The sequence below is a fragment of the Bactrocera tryoni genome, chromosome 5, assembly GCF_016617805.1.
Source record: "Bactrocera tryoni isolate S06 chromosome 5, CSIRO_BtryS06_freeze2, whole genome shotgun sequence".
NCBI classification, from domain to species: domain Eukaryota; kingdom Metazoa; phylum Arthropoda; class Insecta; order Diptera; family Tephritidae; genus Bactrocera; species Bactrocera tryoni.
Window position 1 is genome coordinate 4,792,715 of NC_052503.1, and position 25,693 is coordinate 4,818,407.

The 25,693-nt window shown below is 37.3% G+C and overlaps 4 protein-coding genes across 5 annotated transcripts; 2 read left to right on the forward strand and 2 right to left on the reverse strand.

Annotated features, from left to right (window-relative positions):
* Positions 1–1,457: 1,457 nt before the first annotated feature.
* Positions 1,458–24,693, reverse strand: LOC120777084 (adenosine deaminase AGSA-like). 2 transcript variants are annotated; one of them, XM_040108216.1, is made up of 4 exons: positions 24,369–24,693; positions 3,408–4,396; positions 3,040–3,222; positions 1,458–2,980 (listed from the first exon to the last, which is right to left on the reverse strand). In XM_040108216.1, the coding sequence occupies exons 2-4, from the start codon at positions 4,230–4,232 to the stop codon at positions 2,345–2,347; spliced, it is 1,644 nt and encodes a 547-aa protein (XP_039964150.1). In that variant the 5' UTR covers positions 4,233–4,396; positions 24,369–24,693; the 3' UTR covers positions 1,458–2,344. The 2 variants fall into 2 exon arrangements, with proteins under 2 accessions (XP_039964150.1, XP_039964151.1); XM_040108217.1 differs by lacking the exon at positions 24,369–24,693 and adding an exon at positions 19,339–19,443.
* Positions 5,491–7,545, reverse strand: LOC120777085 (adenosine deaminase 2-A-like). Its single transcript, XM_040108218.1, has 3 exons — positions 6,523–7,545; positions 6,279–6,461; positions 5,491–6,215 (listed from the first exon to the last, which is right to left on the reverse strand). The coding sequence occupies exons 1-3, from the start codon at positions 7,309–7,311 to the stop codon at positions 5,622–5,624; spliced, it is 1,566 nt and encodes a 521-aa protein (XP_039964152.1). The 5' UTR covers positions 7,312–7,545; the 3' UTR covers positions 5,491–5,621.
* Positions 9,865–12,954, forward strand: LOC120777083. Its single transcript, XM_040108215.1, has 17 exons — positions 9,865–9,969; positions 10,030–10,134; positions 10,197–10,280; positions 10,376–10,639; positions 10,795–10,848; positions 10,920–10,958; positions 11,026–11,118; positions 11,189–11,254; positions 11,325–11,378; positions 11,582–11,683; positions 11,758–11,793; positions 11,850–11,885; positions 11,961–12,077; positions 12,160–12,202; positions 12,265–12,577; positions 12,636–12,747; positions 12,802–12,954. The coding sequence occupies exons 1-17, from the start codon at positions 9,865–9,867 to the stop codon at positions 12,904–12,906; spliced, it is 1,728 nt and encodes a 575-aa protein (XP_039964149.1). The 3' UTR covers positions 12,907–12,954.
* LOC120777086 lies at positions 13,818–17,316 on the forward strand. Its single transcript, XM_040108219.1, has 8 exons — positions 13,818–13,898; positions 13,967–14,044; positions 14,131–14,241; positions 14,314–14,424; positions 14,508–14,745; positions 14,865–15,162; positions 15,229–15,331; positions 17,209–17,316. Exons 1-8 carry the CDS (start codon positions 13,890–13,892, stop codon positions 17,314–17,316), a joined length of 1,056 nt encoding a protein of 351 aa, XP_039964153.1. The 5' UTR covers positions 13,818–13,889.
* Positions 24,694–25,693: the final 1,000 nt, after the last annotated feature.

The window sequence follows — 25,693 nt, forward strand, 5'->3', positions numbered from 1 at the left end:
GACTCCATGAATGTGAGATAAGACTGGCTGATTTACAGCTATTACCATTGTGACAATTATATATGCCTATATACAATATAACTAGATTTACTACAAGTTAAGCCTCTCATATTTGCTGTAAAATTTTCGTAGAAAATTTCTGTCTCAAATTTACAACAAAAACTACTAGAGTTTCACTACCGGATATACAGCTGTAGATAAGCTTTCAGTGGACGAAAAGAGTTTCCTCTCTTTTCCTCTTAAAAAAGTTATATCGACTAATCGAATTGGCATCACTTTTCAAAACGATGAATGAAGTGGTAGATTAAATATAGTATTACATTTTTTGTTTCCCCTATTTTCTTATAGAGTTTCAATTAGCTTTATTGAATTCCTTTGCCTCAAGATAAACGTATTAAATTCCGAACATCATTGATTCCTAGCAAGTTGAGAAAACCTCTTAATTGCGAAATCAACAGCGGTCGCTTTCACTAACTGAGTGAAACTACTCAAAATTTAATCGAACATATAGAGAACAGCGTTAACCGACTCCGCCTATAAATAACTCGAAAACAATCTGCATTACATCGTTTGAACACATTCTTTATTCTATATACGATTGCAAAACAAAAGATTGAGATTAGAAATTATTTTCAAAATTAATTGTTGGCAACAGATGCCAACTTCCTTCTGAATGTTTCTTATGTTCCATCAATTCTTGAGATCTTGTTAAAACTCCTGCTTAAATATAATTAATCTTCCCTGAACAGGGTATATCAAGTTTGTCACGATGTTTGTAATACCCATAAGGAAACGTGGAAACCCTCTAAAATATATATTGGGTAGTCGAAAAAGTCTTTTCGTATTTCTAATCAAACTTCAACTAATTTTTTTTTTTGTTTATACTAATAAATAAATAAACAAATATAATATGTACCATTTTATCGACCTCTTTTAGCCATTTATAGAGACATTATTACATCAGGGTAAAACTTTCATGAGTGTAAATCGAAATTTCCAGAACGGAAGCGAGCGAACCATTGTTGTGCTACACAAACTGATACAGCATCGTCTCCGTTAACTTCACAAGTTTCATTGGTGGCTTGCGTGGCATTCTTCCTTTTTTAGACAAAAATTTCAAAATGGGCGTATTTCTTCATTATTTTCACTCATTTTAGAATAGCTGTAACTTTTTTCAACTTCCCCAAATTTAATTTTGGATACATAGTATGACTGCAACGACATATATTGACAAAATACGAAAAGAGTTTTTCGACTACCTAATACATAAATTATCAGCGGGACGAGAGGAGTCGATTTAGCCTTATCCGTCGATCTGTCCGTATATATCGGACCACTATAGCATCTTGTAAGCAAAACTTTTTTAATTTAATAAGATATCTTCACAAAATTAGAGTAAGCCAACTGATTTCGAAACTCGACTTGTTTCAATCAATAAAAGAAAGAAACACAAATAGTTTAATTTCAATTCTAAAATATATTTTTATTAAATGTATGATTGTGAGTTCCCTGTTAGGATCGGACTCCTAACCTATGATTGTCTTAAACTACATGTACATATACCATGCAATCTAACTTTAATTTTATGAGTTTTTATTCATTATTTTAAAAAACTCTACTATTGAAAAATATATATGTATGCGGAAATGCTGTGAAAGGCACCCATTGTCAATATATAATATTTATAAATAATTATAATACAATATTATTTTTCTAATCAAGAAAATAAAAATGTCAATACTTATAAAAATGCTTAGCTTAATATACTTTACAATTAACTTTTACGCTTTCTTAATTTTAACTCCCTGTTCATAGTTGAAAATCTTTAAATAATGCAAAGCTCGCTAGCAAATTAAAAATTTTAAGTGTATACAGACTATCTACAGCTAACTGCTTTCCCTAATAACGTATAGTATATATAAGTATATATAGAAATAATTATTTTCATTGGAATGTCACCCTAATACTCAACGCTTTAACTTTTGTAATGTTTTCAAGCTTCGAGGCCACGAGTTCCATGCAAATAAAAAACTAACTAACTTGGACGGCAGTCCCCGATATCAGACATAATGCCTTTGTGCTAAATCTAAATTTTGTAACGCTTTAGAATCTCTTCATGACTTAAAAATAATTACTTTGCAATAAACATACACATGTATATGAATATATACACACATGTTTAAGAACCGACTGACGTTATTGTTACCACTACACATGCGCTTCACTTTCCTCATCATTCTGTCACTCTTCTTTGCCGCTCAACATACGACAAATCTTACAGCCGACCCATCAAACGCATGCGCACAGCGGGCAACAATATGAACGCCGCCACCACCCGTGCTAGTCAATCGATCCGATTCGTCTGCAACCGACCAGCAGCGCCATCGGTATCGCCCTGGATGACCTTCTCAATGAATTCATCCCATTGCAATTGCCACTTCTGTAGCGCTACCTCTTTTTGCTGCTCACTTAAGGCGCTATACACCAGCGAGTTAATCGCCAATTTCTTTAGTAAACGCATGTCAGCATGCGCCGACGCGATACCTAGGAAGGCAATATAGAAATCGTGTGAGAGTGGCGTGGCACGCCAAAATGATGGATCATCTGAGGAGATTACAACGGTAAAGTTGTCAGAAAACAAATGTGAGCAGGGATGATTGCGATAGTCGCTGACCAGTTGCAAGACTTGATTGGATATGGGGTTGATCTCGACGGGAATGTTGCGCTCCTTTAGCGCTTGCAAGACGAGCGGATGTTTGGTGAGCGCGAAGCCGTGTCCAATACGTTTAGTACCCAGTAAGACAGCGTCAATTAGGTTTTCATCAACGGCAGAACCATACCAGTTCGTTTCTCCGGCGTGGAAGTAGAAATCAATATCGGCCGGCACGCTAAGTAATTGCGGTATGAAGTCTTTTAGTGGGCGGCCGAGCTCTTCTTGACCAACTAAATCGAAGCCAGCTACGAAATCGGGATACGTGGCCTAAAAGTGACGAGATTTTCTCTTTTTAATATATAAAAAATGACTCTTGGAAGTCTTACCTTGATCTCGACGCAGATGCGAATATATTGCTCAACCGTTTCGGGACTTACATTTCTTATGGGCGCATATATCATTTTCGAGCCGATGAAGTCCGGATATTCCTTCATAAATTTCTCCAACGTTTCTTTGTAGATGCGCACTGTGTCGAGTTCAGTATATTCTCCGCCATCTAGATCATAAAGCTGTTAAACAAAACATTGTAAAAAGCATTATTAGATCAGAGTTTAATGAAATAGATAAGCTATATATTACTTTAATTAATACGAACTACTCAAAGAAATACTTGGTTATCATAAGTTTTCATAAAAAATAACCAAAATTCTATTCTTCTGTCGAATCGGAGACAATCTTGCAAATAAACACAAACCTGTGGCAGTGTGCTGCGGAATTCCAGGTATTGCACGCCGTCCGCACGAAATTCCTTCAACGCATTATAGTAGTAATCCGCCCAAACCGGGGCATAAGTAATCATATTATCCACCAAGGAAAATATCTCTGTAAAACTCGCCCATGCCTCATTATTGTCCAAGAACTTCTCTTTCGGGTACAGAGTGAGATGTTCGCGCAAAAAGTCGTCCACCGCTGCAGCGCCATGCCTAGCACGTATCTCTGCTAACAGCGTCCAAACACAATCCGAACCGTCGACCGCAAGTGTCGGCTTAGTTCTGGCAAAACGCAAAGACACCACCTCTAAACTGCCGCTACTTTCACAAGCCCACACATTCTCACGATACGTGAGCGTGATCAAAAAATCTGTGCTGCACAAAGCTGTATCGTGTGCATGTAGCACACCTCCTTTCGGCATCGCCTGCAGGTACCCAAATAGCGGTGTCTTAGCTATGTCCTCCAATACACTGAAGAAGTGTTTGGAGGGTTTGAAGAGATGTGGCGTCACAATTCCTTCTTCATATTCGTGTGTCTTGGCTGCCATAATGACTTGATTGGCAAGCAGTTCGCGATCATTCAACTCAATCTCTGCTCCCAGTCCCCTAGACTCTTCATAGCGGAAGAATGTGTTGCGTTCAGCATTGTAAGCCTCTGGTGTCGGACGATTATTGCGTGTATTGCCGTCAGGCCTATAAGCATAGGCTGCCATATGCGAGGCGGCCAATTGGCTGCGAGTATGGAAGCGCGCCAAAACGACGCTACAGAGACACACGACAAGCGCTAAGCGCAAACAAATTCGAAACATCGCGACAGCTGGCCTCAAATAAAACTGCTACAAGGCCAGTCAATTGTTTTATGGAGCACTTCCCGTAATTGACGTCCACGTTGCACGTCTTTCGAACACGTACTGAGAAGTTATCGCCAAGGGCGCTAGTAATTTAAGACGTCCGTTTGAAGTACGACGGTAATCTATAAATGAAAGAATTTAGGTAGTTTTTTAGTTCAGGTTTATGCAGGCTTATCGGCCAGTTTACATATATATGTGTATATATATGTGTGTACACTTTTGAAAACTACTTCGAGGGTCGATGATAAATACTGGTAGGCAAAGCAGAATATATTACTTGTCGATAAGATAAACATTGCTGTAATAAGTACTTTCTTATGTATTAAGTAAGCTTATATAACAAGATTAGATTGTGGCTAATAAGCCTTTCAGCCAAAAGTTCGACGAAAAATGTCCCCAAGAAAGAAATTTTCATTGATGAGCGTATTTTTGATGAATTAGTTGATTTGGCAACAATTTGGCTTTATCAATACTGTAACTATTAGGGAAGTCACACAATTTTAGAGAGGGTCAAACGGTTATGACTTAATCACATCACTAAAAATATTTTACTTCGGCTATTTTTAAAACAAAAACAATACCTACAAAATAATTTTGGTATTATATAAAATTATATATATATAATATTTGATTGCTTTGTAAAATATAGCACCTATGAACTGATAAACACGTGAGAAAAATATCAACTCCTAAAATTTGATTCGATAAATTCCATAATCACTGGTTTAGTCAAGTATTAGATCATATGATGCGGCTTCATTTAGCAATATAGTTTTCCCACAATATCTTTAATCACATATGTAAAACCATTTGCAATAATTTTTATACCATCATGTGACAACACATCATTATAAAATGTGTCTTTATAAGTACATCACATCAAAAAATCGGAAAATATTATCAGAGGCATTATAGATAGCACATTTCCATCACACCATATGGGTAATTCAGAAATTATAATTATATGTATTTTCTAACGTCAAATATTGAAAAGTCACTAGATACCAAAAAATACAGCCAATATGTAATGGCACATATGAGATTAACAACATATACAGCATTACAACGAACAGCAAAATACTAAGTGACGCCATATTCTCACATCCTAATCATATCAAGTTATTTGTATCACATAATGTTAAATCACATCACCTTATAAGATATTGAAACATCGCATTACGCTATATAATATCTATTGAATGAAAAAACACAACACTTAGCATAGAAGACCCAAAAGAGCCAAGTGGCTCGGTCAAAATCTCACCACTTCATTTTTATTTTTTGTCATCACGAACATTTACAATTTTTCAATGTTTACATAACAAATTTTACTAATACACACACTCATTAAAATTGCGAATTTATATCGTCAATCCACTGGTTCCAACGCTTATACCATTTTTCGAAAGCTGCCTCGCGCTCACTGCCACTGAAGGCACCGTAAGTAATCGAGTTCGAAGCTAGCTGTTTCAACAGGCCAAGATCTGCTTTTCGCGACGCGATGACCATAAACGCCATATAAAAATCGTGTGTCAGCGGAGTGGCTTTCCAAAATGAGGGATCATCAGAGGCAATGACCACAGGATAATTAACGGCAAAGAGCACAGCGGCGGGATGTGTGCGCAAATCGCCAATGTATTGCAGTACTTGATTGGATATTGGATTTATTTCAATTGCAATGTTTCGTAAACGCGCCAATTGCAATACTTCGGGATGCTTGAGCAGCGCCAAACCATGTCCAATGCGTTTCGTGCCGAGAAGTACGGCGTCGAGCAGATTTTCATCGGTGTTGGTACCATACCAATTCGTTTCGCCGGCATGAAAATAAAAATTGATTTCGTCTTGCAGAGCAAGCAGCTCGCGAGTGTAGTCATGTAAGGGGCGACCCTCATCTTCCCAACCCACCAAATCGAAGCCAGCGAAGTAATCGGGGAAGTGGGACTACGGAGAAGCAAAGTAAAGCGCTTAAATAGCGATGTGGCGTTAAAAATATATATTCCCTACCTTCAGAAGCAACGCATTGCCCAAATATTCTACGAAACGAGCATCGGACACTTTTCTTGTCGGTGCGTAAATCAGGCGTGAACCAATCCAGTCTGGATACGAAGCGCGAAATCGCAAATCAGCATCGCGCATTGCACGTGTCGTATTCAAAAGGGTGTAGTTACCGCCACTCACGTCATACAGCTGATGAGAGAAAACAAAAGCTACATAGAAGCAGTAAAGCGATTAACGGTAACACACTCACTATCGGCAGGACGGAACGAATTTCCAAATATTGCACGCCATCTGCATAGAACTCCTCCAACGCTTTATAAATGTAGTCGCCCCACACTGGCGCATATGTCAGCAGCCCCACCACAAGCCGAAATATGCTACGGAAACGCTTCCAGACCGCATCCTCGCTTGGAAAATGTTCTAGCGGATACATAGTCAACTGCGCCAGCAACTTCTTATCGACAACATCGCTGAGCACACTTTTTCGCAATTCGCTCAGCAATGACCAGTCGCACGACTCTTCGTTCTGCGGCTGCAGCAAAGAGAAGCGTAACATCTTATACTCTTGCGTCTCACTCTTTGCAACACAAATCCACAAATGCTCACGATAGGTCAACGATAGCAGATACTGACTGCTACACAACGCCATATCATGCGCATGCAAGACGCCACCTTTTGGCATCGTTTTAAGGTAACGAAAGAGCGTCGTATTGCCAATTTTCTCAAATGAGCGGAAAAAATGCTGCGCCACCTGAAAGTGGCTTATGTTTTTCAAACCCAACTCCAGTTCGTGCTGCTTCTCCAGCATGATCAACTCATTGACGACGCGTTCATTGGCGTTGAGCAACACGCGTCCGCCAAGTTGATTATTTGACTCCTTCTCCAAGATATCGGCGCGCATCGTTTCATAGATGCGCACTCGTTCGGCAAGTTGCGCGTAGCCATGCAAAGCCGGCAAGTCCAGCAACAGCGCGAACACCAAAAAATTGCTCAGTATGAGGAATATGGCGAGATTTCTAATCCACCGCAAGTTCGCCATGGTCACAGTTGCTCAAACGATGCTCACAAACTAACTGAGTTTCGGTGAATGAGTTGAGTTTGCCGCGTAAGCTCACTCTTATAACTTTGGCTAGTGCGCTAGTTCGTTTACTTAAACTCTCACTAATCAGACCGAGCTCAAATTTAAAACAAATGTTGTTGTCACTGATAAGTGGAAGCAGAGCTATGCTATTTAATGCGCAACATTTAAATTCACAATATTTTTTTTTTTGTTTTAAACGACTTATAATTTCCTTTCTTTAATTTTTAATTTTTTTTCGATAAATTTTCTCGTATTTCTTGCAGAATGAATTAAATTACATTTGAAAAGACCTTTGATGACAGCGAAAACAATGTGTACATCATTTCATTTTTTAGACGTGGGGAAATTGTAAGAGACTGACACGGTCAAACGTTGCATAAGTAGTTATAAGAGCTATAACAACGTAGTAAACAGAATACCATGATATCTTTACTATGGTATTGTTACTACATGACTGTCACGGGTATAATGGGGATTGTGATGCAATTCCAGGGTAAAATCGACTTTGGGATTTGTAAAGAGTGACACACAGAAACTTCAAGTTCAATGGGGAATGTTTATTATCATTCGAAAGAACATTCTTTGGGAATTATTTTTTGAAGATTATCTCTTACAAATGTTGGTCACGGCTACGTCTTAAATGGTGCATCCGTTGAGTTAAATTTTTGATGACTTGTTCCAGCATTTCGACTGGTAACTGGCGAATGACACGCGTAATGTTTGTCTACAAGGCCTGAATCGAAGCGGTATTGACCTTAAACTTTACATATCCCCGCAGAAAAAAGTTTAATACTATATTCGGACCGACAACGAAAACATGTGTTCGTGGGAAAAACTGGTTTTCGCACGAAAAGTTGTGTTTTCGTCCATGTAAAATCTGTCAAACGAAAACACAGTTTTCGCTGAAAACTACTCGAAAACTTATGTACATTGCACTCTTTATAATCGGTGCCTACTCTAGTTTAATCGATGTTTTTGGAAGACATATTTTGCCGGCCCTAAATTGTCACTTGATATTTGTTTACATTCCATATACAAAGCATATTAGCGGGATTCTCTTGCTTTCGCAAAACCTTGCACGTTGCAGAAATCGCAGGATTTTCCTCTTGTTGCAACGGCACAACAACAAACACACGCAGACAATTATTTGCAATGGCTGTAAAATATGTCAGACAAAAACCCATGTTTATTTTCGTGCCAGATTCTGCAATGGGTGCTCTCTTGGCCTTGCATATTTTGGTATAGGATTTTTGCATTTTGTGTCATCATGCAATCTTGCAAGAGCAAAAGAATGCCGCTAGTGATAGTTGTCAGTGAAAACTCATCGAAAACACACATTGTCGGTCCGAATGACTTAGATTCCACAACATACAAATGTGTTTTCAAAATATTTTCAATGTCAGTCCCAACATAGTATAACGGTATGATATCACACGATCTTGGTAGCCATCGACCGATATATCAGCAGCTTCTATGGCTTCCAATTATAGAAAACATCGCCGTGGTATATATGGCAAACTGCTAGCTTAATTCTATGACAACCTACTGAGGAATACAATCGCTAGTCGCAGATATTAAAGTAATTCGTACTGAAGGATACTCAAATTCTATTGATATCTTTCTTTCAGGTGCTATTTTTTTTAATATGTATCTCGAATGTAAATATATTCTAAAATATTCTTAAAAGATCTGAAGCTTAACTGGAAAATAGTTTTGAAGATATGAGCGTATTGGTAAGAATTTTTTAACTAAGTGCAAACTTTACTTAGAATGCTTTTCTCGAAAAGCTGTTTTGAGAGTAGGTAAGGAAAATGTTCAGAAAGGGCTTGACCGATCGTCTGGAACCATATGACTTTCTTATACATATTTGTCAAGTACAGAGCGAAGAAATAAGAATTTTGAAAGAAGTTTTGTTTTTTTTCCAAGCCAGTACAAAGTTTAAATGAATGAAATCATCTATAATATTTGTTTTGGTTTCTGTGTTTGAGGTGTAGAGACATATCAATTGACCTAAGCTCCATGACATCTCGAAATCAATAACCAAGGATTAAATCATAGAAATGTACTGGACGATAGCTAAGTAATGAGTGACCTTTACCTGGCAATCCAACTTCAATTACGTCTATCTCTCTTCAAACCACGATTCACATTCTGGACTAGAATGTAAACTTTCTCAAGCGATTTCAAACCAATTTACATTATTTAAATCTCGTACGTACCCAACAATTTGTAGAAATATTACACGAAAGAGAAGTTGCAATAGTAAAAAATATACACTGACAATGAAATTTACATTTCAATTTTTTTTAAATAAACGTTATTTTCACAAAATATAAACGCCTTTCGAAAACTTTTATATATTTTTATAATTGAACATTTTATAACATTTCCACCCACACCGGCTGCGAAACTTCAGTTTTAGATTGATTTAAGGGCATTTATAAAATAACACGTTTTTATAAAATCCTCGGCTAGAATTGTTTTCAAAGAGTGCTAGTGAAACGAAGGCGCATGCGACGTACTCCGCAGCAACGAGAATTACAGGCTTTAGATCTGAACACGTACAATATGAACGTTGGTACACAACATCAACAACAACCACAACAACTTGACAAGGTTGAAATTTGAATTTGGAGTATGAGTGGAGCGATAAATAATTTTTTCCGTCTTTGACAGTATTCAGTCACACCGAACCAGAGGCCGGGAAAACCAGCCGTCACAAGCTTACAACAAATGGCGATGACGAGAACTCAACCAATGACACTAGAAAAACCAAACTCGGTAAAAAGAAAAAATATGCATGCAAATATGATATTAAATGCAAAATATTTTTGCTTTATTAGAGTTCCGAGCAAAGCATGAATCAGGGCCTTACTCGAAGTTTGAGCATGGTTGATTTGCCTTCGCAGCGTGGGAAGCTGTTGAGGGTATTTTTTATACTTAAAATTATAAAATTCTCTACTTTTCTTAAAGTAAAATTTCGTGAATATAATTAAAATAATTAAAACCATTTGAATTTCAGCTGCGCGCTGGTTATGATCATTTGAACGGCGAAGAGGATGAATTGAAAAAATTTTGTGAATCGGTGGATCCAAATATAGTTTTCGATGAACTGCAGCCGGAGCCACCGCGTCCAACGCAGCGGCAAACAGCTCGCTTGCGCGCTGGTTCACCAAACAATTACTCGTGTCCGCCGCCAACGCCTTGTCCTTGTCCAGACTCTTTCAACAGACAGACAGAGCAATCATCGCGGATACAGAATTTTTCGTCATTCTGTCCGCCAGGGGTGAGCTCAATACCTCAATATCTCCTCTGAATTTTTCACGATCTTGAAGATTGTTAGCGCGACAAAACTCTTCATAAATCTCTAATGGGACTTATAGGAACGTGAAAATTTCAAAAATTCGAATCGTAACTTTTTTTACCTTTTTCCATATACAGCATAATACCGGTGTTACGAGTAGCCCATATTCACAGTCAACACGATGTCGTTCGGTAAATGATTCATAGAATTTAACTTATAGAAAACTGCGAATTTTTCTCATATTTATATTTATAAATTTCAGTCTTATGATGAGTACCCCAGCATACCGTCACGCCACCAGGTAACCACATATATTACTAATAAAACACTTACTGACGCCATTTCTGCAATACATTATATTTCTTTAGACAGCCAGGGATCCGACAATGTCAATGTGGTCGCCGCCGATACCGCAGCCATCACCAATGAGGCAGTCCACCAGGCCATCGACATCGACTAGGGTATGTATCTTCGGCATTTGTTGTGGCTTAATTAATATGTAGGTGTGACTCAATTCATGCGTCTTTATAGTACTCACAAGATACATCTAAAGTGCTGTACGAGTCCCCGCGACGCAGCCACTATTCACCAACAAATGTGAGTGTTTTAATTTTGGACTTAATTTCAAATACAAATGCTCCCACAAATACCCTTCTAAATCTTCCAGCGAATGAACAGCACACCCTACATGGGCCTGGCAGGACAACCCTTCAATGTAACGGTAATTTAAAACAATACTGCAAACTGTAATCTAAATAGCACTACAAGCTCTAAGCTGTCCTCGATTCGCCATTTGTCTAATCGCTATCTTTGCGCGTTATAGTATGTTCGATTCACTACTCTGCAAAGCTTGGCGAATCGGAGACAGCTAGGAACAGATATGCTGAATAATTAATTGTGTATCAAATATTACTGATCGCCTAGAGACAGCCGCAAATGATGGCCACGAAATGGATTACGCCACCGGGCCGCATGCCGTCGTCTTTCATGCAAGATTCCACACTAAATCACTCCGCGCTGCCAACGGTATGTAAGATAAAGTTTTTCAATATAAAAAAATCATGAAATAATTTCCCCTTCTAACCATATAAATTACCCAGATGCGAGAAGCTTGGACACCGCCATCATGTCCAACGGTATTTTCAATTTATTGAGTAATTTTATTAGAAAGTTCAATTTTTTTAATTTTTAGGATATTGATGATTCACTCATATGCCACACGGCGGAGGTAAAAAAAAATGTTTCTACATTTAAAAAGCTTGCATTAATTTTTCTGGTTTTATTATCATTTTTGTATTCATAGACCACCGATGAATGTCCCAATAAAATGAAGAATATTCCCTGTGAGGGTTGTGAAAATAACGAGAAGACATATCCGCCGCCACCGCGCTGCAAGCCATTACACCCGGATATAGCTAAGGTGAACGGGTGCTTTGTTTGATGGAGTTGCCAGCATGTCGTAACAATTTAATTTTTAAATTTCTGCACACTCTTTTTTCTAGAAATTATGCGGTGACTTGCCACTTTTTAAAATACCGCGACGCAGTAATTATTCGCTGATTGCATTACATTAACCACAATTACACGCTAAATAAATTTATTTGCAGTGGAGGACGATTTCATTTGCATTAAACGCCGCGAGCAATGGGAGCAACTGGTCAGGGATCAAACTTGCCCGGGCGCCATACAGTCGACAATCGATGGTTCGGTTGATTTTAATGCGCTCGCTTTTAATATATTCTTCGGCGAGCAACGCTTGCCCGACTGCTTGCCGCGCATTGAGCCGATCACGCTGCTCGAGGCGTTCTTTATAAGAGTCAATTACGAGCGTTGCCACATAAAGAAGTTGGAGGACTTAACATATGCCAGGGACCACCCAGAGGAAGAGGAGACACATGCACCGCCGCCACCGAGTGATGAGTGCGTTTGTCATGCTTACTTCATTAATTAAAACAATATTTAATATCTATCACGCTAGTTGTACGCTAATTGAAAAATGCTTCAAACGCAAATTCGACACCGATCTGAATGCGGCATTGGAGAAGCTCTTCAAAGCAGAAAAGGGTTTCACGTTCCTATCCCCACAGGCGGTAAAGAAATGATAAAATATTGACTTAAATATATTTAAGCTCTTTTTTTCGCAGGAACAACCACTAATGAGTATGACAATGGAAAGCACAAGTACCGATTTGCCGGGCATACCAATCTCCATAAAGGCCTTCACAGGCACAACCAAGCCAAGAGAATGAGCTCATATGTTTGAAGAATGACACAGAGAAGCGATTAGAAATGTAATAGATGCTCAATTTATGTATATGTAAACTTATTTACATAAATAAATAAAATAGAATTATTGTATCCAATCTTAAAAGTCGACAAAACCCCTTAAGACCAAAGCAAATCTGCTTAACCCACCAGCTCAGTGGAATAACTGAAAATGTGAACTTTCTAAAATTGAAGTATAGATCTCACAGGGGTGGGATAATCAAGAAACAGGTGTTAGGCTGTTACCACCTCTGCGACTGTCATACGATAAGATTTTCAACCTTACAGTTTGGACTCCGAAACGGCAGCGACCTGTTAGAGCACCCTTAACTAGGGAGAGGCTAACTTTTTTGAGAGCAAAAATCTTACGGGATCTCTTACTATCGACCTTGGACCAAAAGAATTTTTAGACAGCGAAAGAACCGATGGACGCCGATACGGTAGCGACCTATTAAAGCACCCACAGCTAAGGAGGGGCTAGCCTTTCTGCGAACTAAAATATCGCTGGATCTCTTACAATCAAGCTTTGGCCCAAAAGATTTGGAGAGCGAAAGAACCGATGATATCCCAGCGCTAATCAAGCTCCCTCGAAGGCCAACTATACAGTAGTAAAACACACGAAGAAACCGAAGCCCATTCCCATTCTATTTTTAGGGGGGCTAGGATGCTCTTCTTTGCCAGCTCGTCAGCTCTGCGGTTAGCTGCGGTTCCGCAAACTCTTCGATACTCTTCAAAATTCTTCATTCAAATCACATAACTTGAAGACAAAAACTTCTCACAAATTCAAATTTTTTATACAGTTCTCAACACTTTTCAAAAAATTTCGAAAATGCAAATTAAATAAACACTTTCCGAAACATGTTTGACATATACATAATTATGTAAATAAGTAAAACAACAATAGTTTAATGAAATTTTTGTGGAATAAAAGGCGAAAATTCAAACAAAATTCTAAATTCCAAGTAGAATGGTGGAAGTAAGTGTAGAACTTAGTGAACACAGCTGCAGAAGCCGATTAAATATACCGTTTTAATATTGCACTAGAATTACTTCAATACAGGAAGCTCAAGTCGGAGTTTCCGAAGCAACAGCAGTCAGCGAGGATTTGATTGCAGACCCCAGGTACGTGATGTATGTGTACGCACCAGTACACCTCACGGCATACATACATATACATGTATTTAAATTTGCCACCTTCTCTTCCACAGTTCCGACAGCAAAAGTCAGCATCACTACGAAACAGCTGTGAACCCTCCACATCAGCGGCGGCGGCGGCCGTACGTGCGAGCTACGACAACTGCGGCTGCCCGACCCGCAAGGTGAGTGCGTGTCACAACGCATAATCAGTACACTTGATTATCAATCCGCTTTAATACCGTACACGCACATAGCTATCAAACTCAGCCTCCTCATCGCCGACACGTTTCAACGCGAGCACAATGCCGAAAATATGCTCGAACGACTTGGACACCGGCGCAGGCATGCTATCATCAACGCCACAGGTGAGCTAGAAACAACAAAAAAACACGCCTTGCAAATATGAGCAGCAATCTTGACAAAGCAATGAACTCTTCCTTAAACTTAGTCTGCGTACGGGATGTCTCGCAACAGGTGTGGCCCTTCGGCTGCATCCCTGGTACAAGATTCTTGCAACAATCTAAGCAAAGCTTCAACTGCATCGTGTTGTTGCTGTTGCCCACATTGCGGCAAACCGCAGGACCCAACGCAAACAACAACGGCCACAACAGCAACATGTCCGCCAACCAAGCCCCCACTGCCATGCAGGCCGAAGCCGCAACCGCCGAAGGAGGAGACGCCATCACGTAAGTTGCTACTACATAGACTGATACATGAGTGTGTGGGTGCTGTGGTTAATTAGTCCACAAACATATTTCCACATCTGTATGCGTGCTGGTACGTATCTTTGGTGTTTGTTTTGCAGCCGAGGTGGAGTTCAAATGTCGCATGCGGAAATTGCAGTTGGAAAATTTGGTTAAAGATCAGTACTGCCCAGGTGCCATACAGAGTACAATTGACTGTGAGCAGGACTTCAATGAAGCGTCCTTTCGTCTGGTATTCGGTTGTGATCCATTGCCCTGCACGCTACCCACCGTGGAGCCCATCTCACTTTTGGAAGCGTTTGCAATGCGTGTTGAGTTGGAGCGTTGTCTTCTCGCCGAGGAAACAAACTATGCCGAGCAGAGAAGGTCATCGCGACGTGGTTCAAACGAGTTGGACGAGTGAGTGTTGAACTTGTTTAAGAACAAATAATGTTGCTCATGCGTTTCTGGCTATTTTTTATACAGAGTCGACGAATATTTCGGTAAAAAGTACAAGACGGCGCTTAACGAAGCGCTGGCGAGCTTCTTGAAGGCGGAGAGGTGTTACTATCTGGAGAATCCAGATATGGTGAGAGTACTTATTCTCCTTTTAAAACTATCATGTTGCAGTGACAAAAAAATATTGTCCCCTAACGGTTTCTTATGAAATCTGAAATTAGTGCAGATAAAGATTTGTTGGTCCGTCCATCCATACATCTGCCATGAAACTTGCTGAACCTCTTTAACCAATTGAAATTTCAGAATTAGCCCTGAAGGTGCGAAAAGTAGGGGTAGTTTTGTAATTAATTAAGGGTTGCTGCAACTCCAAGTAGATTGAAGGAACTAATCGTATAAACTATCAAAATTATCTGATCAAAAATTAATAGGATCATTGGCTTCACATCCACCCTCTTAATGACGGTATTAGTGTTGCAATCTGTCAGTTCTCAGATATATCGTAAATTTAACATTTTTAGTTTTATACAGGGTTTGTCCGGAAAGTAATAGGAATGATTTTCCTCCGCCGTGACTGTACTTCGGAGCGTGCGCGCACCGACTGAATTCGGTAGAGGGCGTTCCTAGCTAACGAACGAACGGCTAGTCAATTATCTCCGAGCACCTGAAGAGTCAGGACAAATATTTTCGGGCGACGTGTTTCTGTGAGTGCGAGCCGTAAATGCAGCGCTCATTAGAGCAGAGGTACGCGATTAAATTCTGTTTGAAAAGCGGTAAATCTGCGAGTTTAATATGATCAAGCAGGCTTACCCAGATGTTGCTTTAGCAAGATGTGGTGCGTTTCGTTGGCACCAGGTCTTTTTAGAGGGCAGGGAAGAGGTCGCTGATGAAGACCGTGCTGGGAGACCTGCGACTTCGACAAACACCGAAAATGTGACTCGTGTGCGCAAAGTTTTAAACTCAGACCGTCGGCTAAGTATTCGTTTAATTGTCCAGATGTTAAATTTATCAAAATCTGTGGTTCATGATATTGTGAAGGAGCACTTGACTATGCGCTGGGTGTGCGCGAAGATGGTGCCAAAAGTGCTCACTGACAACCAGAAATTTGCGGCGAGTGGAAGAGTGCCAAGAAAATTTGAACACGTGTGAAAGTGACCCCTAATTTTTGAATAACGTAATCAGAGGGGAAGAGTCATGAATTTTGAGTATCCTCGTTTGAAAATGCCGATGAAAGGCAAGCATTTTGAGACGACAGAGGGGATCCAAGCAGCATGCCCTTCGGCTCTCAAGACTATTCCAGATAATGCCTTCCGTGGCGCTTTCAATGCTTGGACATGGCGCTGGCAGCGCTGCACATACGCTGAAGGAACATATTTTGAAAGTTTTAAAGAAATTGGAACGATTGGTTAAACATTTTTTTAAATCGACTCTGTCCTACTACTTTCCGGACAAACCCTAAGAAGGTTCGACATACGAGCACACTGCAGAGGCGGTTGATGCATTCAGAACTCATGTTTTGGAGAAAGCTCATTCAGAGTGGCAAAAGTCTTCGACCCTTGGTTCAAACGCATGCATTTTGAAAAATAATAAATCGATCGATGATTAATCTCTTTTCGCTTTTGTTCTCTTTACTCAAAATACATAGGACAACCCTCGTATTATTAGCATGACACTAACTTGATATATTCTTAACATCGAATGAAAACCATATCTTCAATCCATAGAATTTCTTTTTGAATGCCACTTTGTAATAGATAGCTCAAGCAATAATCCAGATGTCGAAACTCAACTCATAACAAATGGTAGTCTATGAAATGTAACAACTCTGTTCTAAAAACTCTAAGAGAAATCCTTTCCCAATTACCAAAATAAAGGCTTTCGTTTCCCAATACTGATAATAATTTTTCTTCCTCACTGACTTTATATTCAATATATTATTAAGTACCGGAGTTTACAATACTGCTGAAGTATTTGGATATAATATTTTAATTTAAGTGACTCTCATTACAGAACGCGCTCAGCATGGATGCACAAATCAATAAGACCTGCACGTGCCTGCCAAGCAGTTCTTTCAAAATTACCGCCTACACGGGGAATACGAGACCCAATATGCAGTAGAATGCTATCGTTTTCTTTTTGTGTTAATTGAGAAATATGTATTGAATATTGAAAATTCTTATTTGTTGTAAAATTTTATGTATGGAATAATAAAAGGCGTGAGCAATACGAAAACAGCCAGAATTCCTTTTGAAAGATTAAACTGAAGATAACAAAAGACAACATGACGTGATCTATTCACCATATGCCCGACATCATGCAAATATAAAGATATCTAAGGACAGCAAGATATTTCTAAAAACTATATGTATTAGAAGCCTACAATAAAAATGATTGAAAATAACAAAAATGGGTTGTAAAAGGCGCTTGGAAAGATTGCAAAAGGTTTAGCGAACAAACGACCACCAAGCGAGCTCGTGCACTGAAATCAACAATTATGCGATACAACTACCAATATAGTATATGATATACAGAGTCATAATCTGCGCCTTGTATGCACCGTTCCATATGTAGACGAAGCGAATTGAATTTAAATTTGCCATCGCTTATAACTCATTGATTTACGGGCGGCTTGACGACCAGCTGTTGATCGGTTTAATTGCTTGTGAAATTGCTGTTCGTCACCGCAGTCGCATACAATAACAACAAACATAACATTTCCAATCATTTGACCAGAGCAAATAAATAAATAGCACACCTATACATGCACACATACATATGCACATATGTGTGCATGTATGTACATGAAACGGAAAAATATGAGCATAACAATAAATAACTGTAAGCGACGGCGTGTGTGCTGGTAGGTGCAATTTTAAATTTGCATAAAAAAATTGGAAATATTTCCATGCATTAACAGGTTTCAATTATAGTACAAAAAATTTTATGATAATTGTTATTTTTTATTATTGTCAAGTGCAATTAATATTAATTACAAGAATCTACAAAATGGTGACTTTTATGGGTTATAAGTTTTTACTTCAATCGTGCTACAGTGGGCGGTCTTAAAGCTAAGTGCTTAAAAATATGTATAAATCATTTTTGTTCAAAGCACATACAACAACAACAACATCTCGAATAATCCGCGGTATAGAGGGATATCGAGAAAAAATTTATTTCATTATTTTCCTCATTTTTATATCGAATTACAATATTTTATTTGCTGCTGATTAGAAAGCAAAACGAGCTGTAAGGGTAGAATCACGAACGGCCTCATTACATAGTACGCTGCTAATAACGCTGGAACAATAAGCATCGGTTATGAAAACAAGAAAAAACGCTAACTTCGTTTGCACCGAAACTTTAATAATATCGTTCACAAATACAAGAGATTCCTACACGAAGTTGGTCAGCTTGCGTGCCAACTATTTGCAATAAAGGCTCGATTGAACAAATTCTTCGAAGATTGCACTGTTGCTTTAGATAATTACCAAAGCCAAATTTGGTGAAGATACCTCATCAAATGAAAAAGTTCTCCTTACATGTACTTGATTCCGATCGTTTTGTCTAACAGCTAAGTATATGCTAAAGTGGTCCGATATAGATTTTTCAGACAAATGATTCTTAGAGAGAAAAAGGCGTGGTCAAAATTACGGGCCGATATCTCCAAAATTGAGAGACAGATAAACGGGCATGTCTAAATCGACTAAGCCGGGGTTTTCATGATGAGATTGTATGAAAATAATTTCCCAAAGCGACATTAAAAAGAATTCACATGTGTACATATGTATATGCTTCGGAGCGTTTCTCAAGTTAAATACGTTTTTTGAGTTTGGGTCATTCTGGAAATCGAGTGTTATCTAGTGATACAAAGTAATCAGGTACCGTTTTAAGCTTCAACTAAAATTATGTAACACTGATTTTTTAGTTCATCGAACACTTTTCCTCATCGATCCATTGCCTTTCATAAACACTGTGATATCGCTTATTTCCCATAAATCAGAGCATGGTATAACATTACTGTTATCTGATAATTTTATTTATATTTATACTATATTTATGTATATGGAACCGTTTCTACTTTCGCATTAAACCACATATTTTTTTGTGAACCCGCTTTTACTGGAAACACACCATACTCACTCATACTTAGTGGTATATGACTCAATTACGTTATATTATGACTTCAACTCAGTTCTTCACCAGTACTCATTTCACCATTGCGTATACATATGTACATATACACAAATTATATGTCCATCATTTTAATATTTATGACTTGACCTTTAATCTCATAACAAACCACCAATAAAAAGTCTCATTCCAAACTGTTGATGTGAATCCCAAAAATACGATTTAATTTAATGAATAAGAGTATCTTTGCTTTTATACTTTCTCTATGATTTAATGCATTCAATCAGTCAAATAATTGTTATTATCGGTTCATGCACTTACCTTATCAATGTTAAATACACACAAAAACAAAAGCAAATACATTGTATTTTCAGTTGAGTGTGTGTCTGAAGTATACATTTGTTACGAAGCACTTCAGTTGATAAAGAAAAATTACACGCAATAAATCTAAGCGCACTAATATCACTGCAATTTATTTTATATTTATATTTTATAGCATTCAGCTCGGTTTATGAAGCAAGCGACAAATTTGATTATCGTTACACGCGTCTAGACAATTGATTTTATAACTGCTACCTCAACTACATATGTATGTAAGTACTACAGTACTATATATACGTTTCAATACAGTATGTTGTAATATAGATCAATTGAGTCCCACAAAACTTGGAAAATACAAAAACAAAATTAAATCATACTATTGGAATAGTAGACAAACCCAAAAACGGTATGAAACCGATTTCGAGGCAATAATTTTGAAGGCCAATTTTTTCAGTGATTCTAAACATTTCTTCGTCAGCTTTTGAGATATCCCAATGAAATTTAATTTAATACGCAGGTGCATTTTGATATACTATTGATCATTTTGAGAAATCGGTCGGATCATACAGCGATAACATATTTATACATCCCATACAAGCGACAATTCAGAGTATTTATACTTTTGCCTTAAAAATCACCGACTCGAAGCGGTTTTAGACCCATGGTCTCTTAAGCAAAGTTGTAAAACATATTCCGCATACTCGCTTTTATAGAAAAAGTCGGCCCGCTCTAATATATATGTATATATCAAATATTAGAACAGATCAAAGCGGTCATATCACAAGAAAAGTATTTTTTGTCATATTCTGAATATACATAGGGCCATTTAGCCATACAAACATTCTTCTGGTTTCCAAAAGCTTACAAAAAAACAGAATATAGCATAATTGCTTTATAACATATGTATATGCAAATCAAAATACTAACCTTATAATAAAAGAAAAAATAGAAATAAATATTTTGATTAAAAATCCAACAACTTTTTCAAAACTTTATTCTTGTCATCTAGTGATTAATAAGAATTCACTGAACGCTTTAAATTAGCTAATAATTTATAAAAAAATTTTGTTTTGCATTTTTGTAAAGCTCTAAATAATTGGCATTCAACAAGTGAAAGCAAATTTGAAAAATGTTTTTACGGCTTAGGTAGATACTCATATAAGCAATAAAATATAGCTCAGACTGGTCGTGAGGACATAAATGACGATCAACATGTGAGCCAATCAAAATTCCATCGAAACTGTGCGTGAATTCATCAAAAATCAGCCGAAATCATCATTGAAATTCATGGAAATGGAATTGGACATCTACAAAACATCCATTAGGGCTTACGAAAGATGTGTGCACGATTTGTTCCGCACAAATTGACTGAAGACCAATAATTGCTCAAAACCCGTCTCATCGATCGACGCTTGTGACCGATTATTTGACCAAAAATCACATTTTAACCATTAACCACTCTCCGTATTCTCCTGATACGGCACCGTGCGGCTTCTTCCTTTGAGGAAAAATGCATTTGCTCATAAAAGGAAAGCGTTATGCAGACGTAGAAGCCATTCAAAAAGCTTGAACCTGCATACTGGCGGCCATACCGGCCAACGAGCTAAAACAATCGTTCGACATGCTTTTGGACCGTGCAAAAAGCTGTATTCAAGCAGAAGGAGACTATTTTGAATAAAATAAATTGATTTCGTCGAAAAAACCATTTGTTCTGCTTTATTTTAAAAATCCTGTTTACTTTGGAACATACCTTGTATATTAAAAACAATTCTGCTATTTTAATAGTCGAAATCACATTTGATTTATCACTCATAACTCCAACCATTTCATATAAGCTTAGTATATGTCTATAGAGAGTGCGTACAACGCACATGTGCATATATGCATGTATGTATATGTGTATGTTCAACCGCCAAACCACTTGACTATTTGTCCATTTTAAACCGACCAGAAGTGTTATAAATATTTATCTATACAGTTATGTACATAAGCAGATCGGTATATTTGTTAAGACGCACACATACACACGAATGTGCACTTAAAAAATTAACACCTATACTTGTAGACAATTATATTTTCATTGATAATAAATGTGGAATAGTTAACAAGTGGTTCACTGCTCGCGATGAACAGTTTGAGGAGGAGTAAGAGGAAAACGTAAAAGAGCGCTTAACAACAAGGCGGTAAATGACTGATTAACTCGGTCTACAAAAGCCCATTAATCACTTTACATACTTGCAGTGCGAGATTATTTGGGACCATATTTAATGGAATTTACAATTGTGCTATATGGGAAGTAGGCGTGGTTGTTGTCCGACTTCTTCCATTTGTGCACTCTTACTTAAGAATATAAAAAGAATTCCACGTACTAAATTTTGTCGAATTGACCGAAACAAATGGTAGCCAGATGGGGCGAGGTCAGGGCTAAATGGTGGATACATCAAAACTTCCCAACGAAACTCTTACAGTTTTGGCCTAGCGTTGTCCTGATGGAAGACGAAGCCCTTTTTGTTGATCAGTTCTGGCTGTTTTTATTCGATTGCTTGATTCAACATCATGACAGTAAAATGTAAAATCAATCGTTCGACCAGGCTGGAGCAGCCAAAGAATCGAAGATGTTAATTCGGTCTATTAATTTTTTCACAGAGTATCCAAACATCGAGCTTCTTTTTGTAGCCAGCCTATTTTAAATTATTCAAAACCATTTGATGATGAATGTTAAGTTCCTTAGCGATGTCATGGCTGCTTATGTGACAGTCCAGGTTAATCTTTTCCAATATTTCATCGACTTTTGCAACGAGATCGTCTAGAGCAAGGTGCATCTTTCTCATCGAAATTTTCAGAGCGATAGCGAGCGAACCATTGTTGTGCTAAATATGTATGTATACGAACTGATAAAGCATACCCAACCCAACATACATACATACATATATACATATTTACTTTATAGGGTCCCTTTTTCTTCTGAATGTTACAAAATTCGTGGCAAATTATCAAGTTTATGGTTATAGAGGCAGAGAACCATCCCCCAATAATTAGAATAATGTTACCGGACTCTTGGTGTGGTTCAATTCCAAATTAATTCCGGTTACACAGACCTGACTGATAGACCCTGTGATAAAAGACACTTGACCTGATAAATAAGTCTACGAATTGTACTGTGGTACGAATAAAAGTACCTATACAAGTAAAAATTCGGAGTTAAAATATCAGAATGAATATTAATATTTTACGAAGCATGGTGCTGATATATATCTACCACACCTACAAATATCATTGTTGAAGTTGAGACCTCACAGAGAAAAAGCAAACCAACTAAATTTCAATTACTCTACAGACAAGTCGATGAAAACAGAAATAAAGCACACATGGTCATACTACTACTACAGGCAGATAATACTATATTAAAGTAAAAGAAACTGTGGCAAATGCAACATGAGTATGCCACACAATTCAAGCACTCGCTTTCAAATGCACTGCACCGATGAAGTGTATGTATATGCTATACACACATATGACTCAATGCAGCGTTGTTGTTTTTGCTTCTTTATCAACCGCCAACAGCTGTTGTTGATAAAAAAACGAACAATGCAAAGCAGCAGCAGAGAACACAAATACAAAGTTCATTGTTCAACTGACTGATTATTGAAGACATGATTAAACACACCAATATCTACATACGGAACAATCAACAAAGAGAAGCAACTTTGAGGGCTAACGAAACAAAGAGATACACAGAATTAAAAGTGAATATGTGTGTATGTGTGGTAAGGAAGCCAAATAGCAATTTTGAGCGCTAATACCTTCAGCCAGCTGAAGAACCAAGCAGCTTGCGGGAGAACATTTCAAAAATCTTTTTGGGAACTTGAAATACTAGATCAACACCCAGTCACACATACATAACTATACATATGGTATGTACAGTATGTATACATTACATACATACTATATATTGTACATATGAGCGAGCGTTATCAGCCATAAACAACACATTTCGAATGTTATAAACAAGGTACACATATACAAATTGTAGCTTTTCAATATTTTAAAACACACACACACAATTTCATAATTTTTAGTTAATATTTTGCGTTTTTAAGTGTTAACAATTTAGAAAAAATAACAGAAACAAAGTGAAACATTTATAAATAGTCCGAAGCCAGTTCGAACGCTGTGCACTGAAGCGTTGAAGCGCGTAATAATTTTTGCTGAGCAATGTGTGTTTGTTTTTGCTTTTGCTAACTAAGGCAAATAATTGTTGGCAAACTTTTGTTTTCAACCGTTAATACACTGTTAGTTGCATGTTTTTTTTGGTAGGAAAAGTGTACGATTTATGTATATTAATTATTTTTCTGAGTATATATGTATAATGTTATATATACATACATACATATAACAGCTGGTATATCTAGGGGATTCATATTTGCACTTTTTAATTAAAATTAACTTTTTAATTTTCCTTTTATTTTAAATTAATATTTTACAAAGACTTTCGTGCAGGCGTGCTAACGGAGTCGATTTTAAGCTTACCAAAAGCTGTGCAAACAATATCTTTTTTTTTTTAATTTTTAAACAAATTTAATAAATAGACACATAAATACATACTTATATACACATATATGCCTATATCTATAAGCATAATGAAAGCGTTTTAGAGTTTTTTTTTAAATATATATTTTTATATCCATTATTATTTTCCAACAAACTACCCAACTTACTCTCAAACTCGTTCTTCTTAATTAATTTTTTTTTTGTTATATTTTCAGTATCACAGACTATTTCAAAAAACCACTTTTAACAATAATATATATATTAAGTTCTTGTGTCACTTTGTTGTTGCTTTTAATTTCATTTGTTTGTCATTAACAGCCGCTTTTATTTAAATTGTATTATGTTTTGTTTTTTCAGTTACGCCACATATACACATGCATTCATCTACACACAATGTTTTGTTGTGATCGGCAACGATTTGGTTTCTTTCTTTCTTTTCAAGAGAACGGAATTCTAGCGCCAAGGCGATCGCGCAAAACACATTTTCATGCTCAGAAGTCAGCAGTAAAACTGAAAGTGACTGCCTGTGAAACCAGCGACGCCACTTAGCCGCGCTCGTTGTGGCTGCAATGTCAGAATATCTGCAGATGCACTGAGAGAAATATGTGGAAATATTCAAACAAAAACCCAGTTTCTTATAATATCATAAAAGAATATCGCAAAAGCACCAAACATTCGAACGTGTCTAGGAAAAAGGTAGGTATAAGGTGACCTTCATTTCTTAGAACACTTTAATGGAAAAATCTGCAAAATAAGAATTCTTAACAATTTTTAAAATAGATAATCAGATATCCAGCGACAACCCGGAAATTATGTACTAAATATCAAAAGGATGGGTGGAGTAAAATGGGAGTTATGAAAACATGAGTTATGGATAATGCTTTGAAGTTTTCTGCACTAAAAAATCGAATGTAAAAATTACAGTAATTACAAAAATTCGCCCCTCATAAATTATGCTCCATCTGTTTTGAATAGAATGTTCTGAAAATATCACAAATTCAATTAATTATTTAATCAATTTTTAAAGTGTCGTATAAAAAACGCAATTAATATTTTTACCATCCACTTTTTTATTAGTTATTTGTTAATTTTAGAATAGTACAGAAAAAAACTAAAAACTTAAAGAAGTAAAAAATTTCAAAAATGATGAGCTGACGAAGTGGGGGGTCTCTAAAAAATTCCACGTGACCATACCCATGATTTCAACCCTCCTAGTTATCTGAAATCAAAAAAAAAAATTATTAATCTAGAATAATGTCGCAATGGGCGGAACTACCGAAAAGTGGGAAACGTTTTTTTGGATCACTTTTTCTGACTATTTCGATTTTTTTTAAAAATAATAAAAATAAAAATTTGGGGATGGGGCTAGTTCCAACCATAGACAAGCCTATTTCAAGTAAATCGGTCAAATAGAACCTGAGAAATCGTGAGTATCGTTCCGAAAAAGTCAGTTTTGAGAAAAAAGCGTTTAAAGTTTAGGAGACAATTCTAG

Coding starts and splice junctions, on each gene's coding strand:
- LOC120777084 (XM_040108216.1), bottom strand. CDS start 4,232: ATGTTTCGAATTTGTTTGCGCTTAGCGCTTGTCGTGTGTCTCTGTAGC. Junction 3,223..3,407: donor TCCGCAGCACACTGCCACAG/GTTTGTGTTTAT, acceptor TTTGTTTAACAG/CTTTATGATCTAGATGGCGG. Junction 2,981..3,039: donor GCATCTGCGTCGAGATCAAG/GTAAGACTTCCA, acceptor CGTCACTTTTAG/GCCACGTATCCCGATTTCGT.
- LOC120777085 (XM_040108218.1), bottom strand. CDS start 7,311: ATGGCGAACTTGCGGTGGATTAGAAATCTCGCCATATTCCTCATACTG. Junction 6,462..6,522: donor TTCGTTCCGTCCTGCCGATA/GTGAGTGTGTTA, acceptor TTCTCTCATCAG/CTGTATGACGTGAGTGGCGG. Junction 6,216..6,278: donor GCAATGCGTTGCTTCTGAAG/GTAGGGAATATA, acceptor GCTTCTCCGTAG/TCCCACTTCCCCGATTACTT.
- LOC120777083 (XM_040108215.1), top strand. CDS start 9,865: ATGCGACGTACTCCGCAGCAACGAGAATTACAGGCTTTAGATCTGAAC. Junction 10,135..10,196: donor CACTAGAAAAACCAAACTCG/GTAAAAAGAAAA, acceptor TTGCTTTATTAG/AGTTCCGAGCAAAGCATGAA. Junction 11,684..11,757: donor ATCACTCCGCGCTGCCAACG/GTATGTAAGATA, acceptor TAAATTACCCAG/ATGCGAGAAGCTTGGACACC.
- LOC120777086 (XM_040108219.1), top strand. Junction 14,746..14,864: donor GAAGGAGGAGACGCCATCAC/GTAAGTTGCTAC, acceptor TTTGTTTTGCAG/CCGAGGTGGAGTTCAAATGT. Junction 15,332..17,208: donor ATCTGGAGAATCCAGATATG/GTGAGAGTACTT, acceptor CTCTCATTACAG/AACGCGCTCAGCATGGATGC.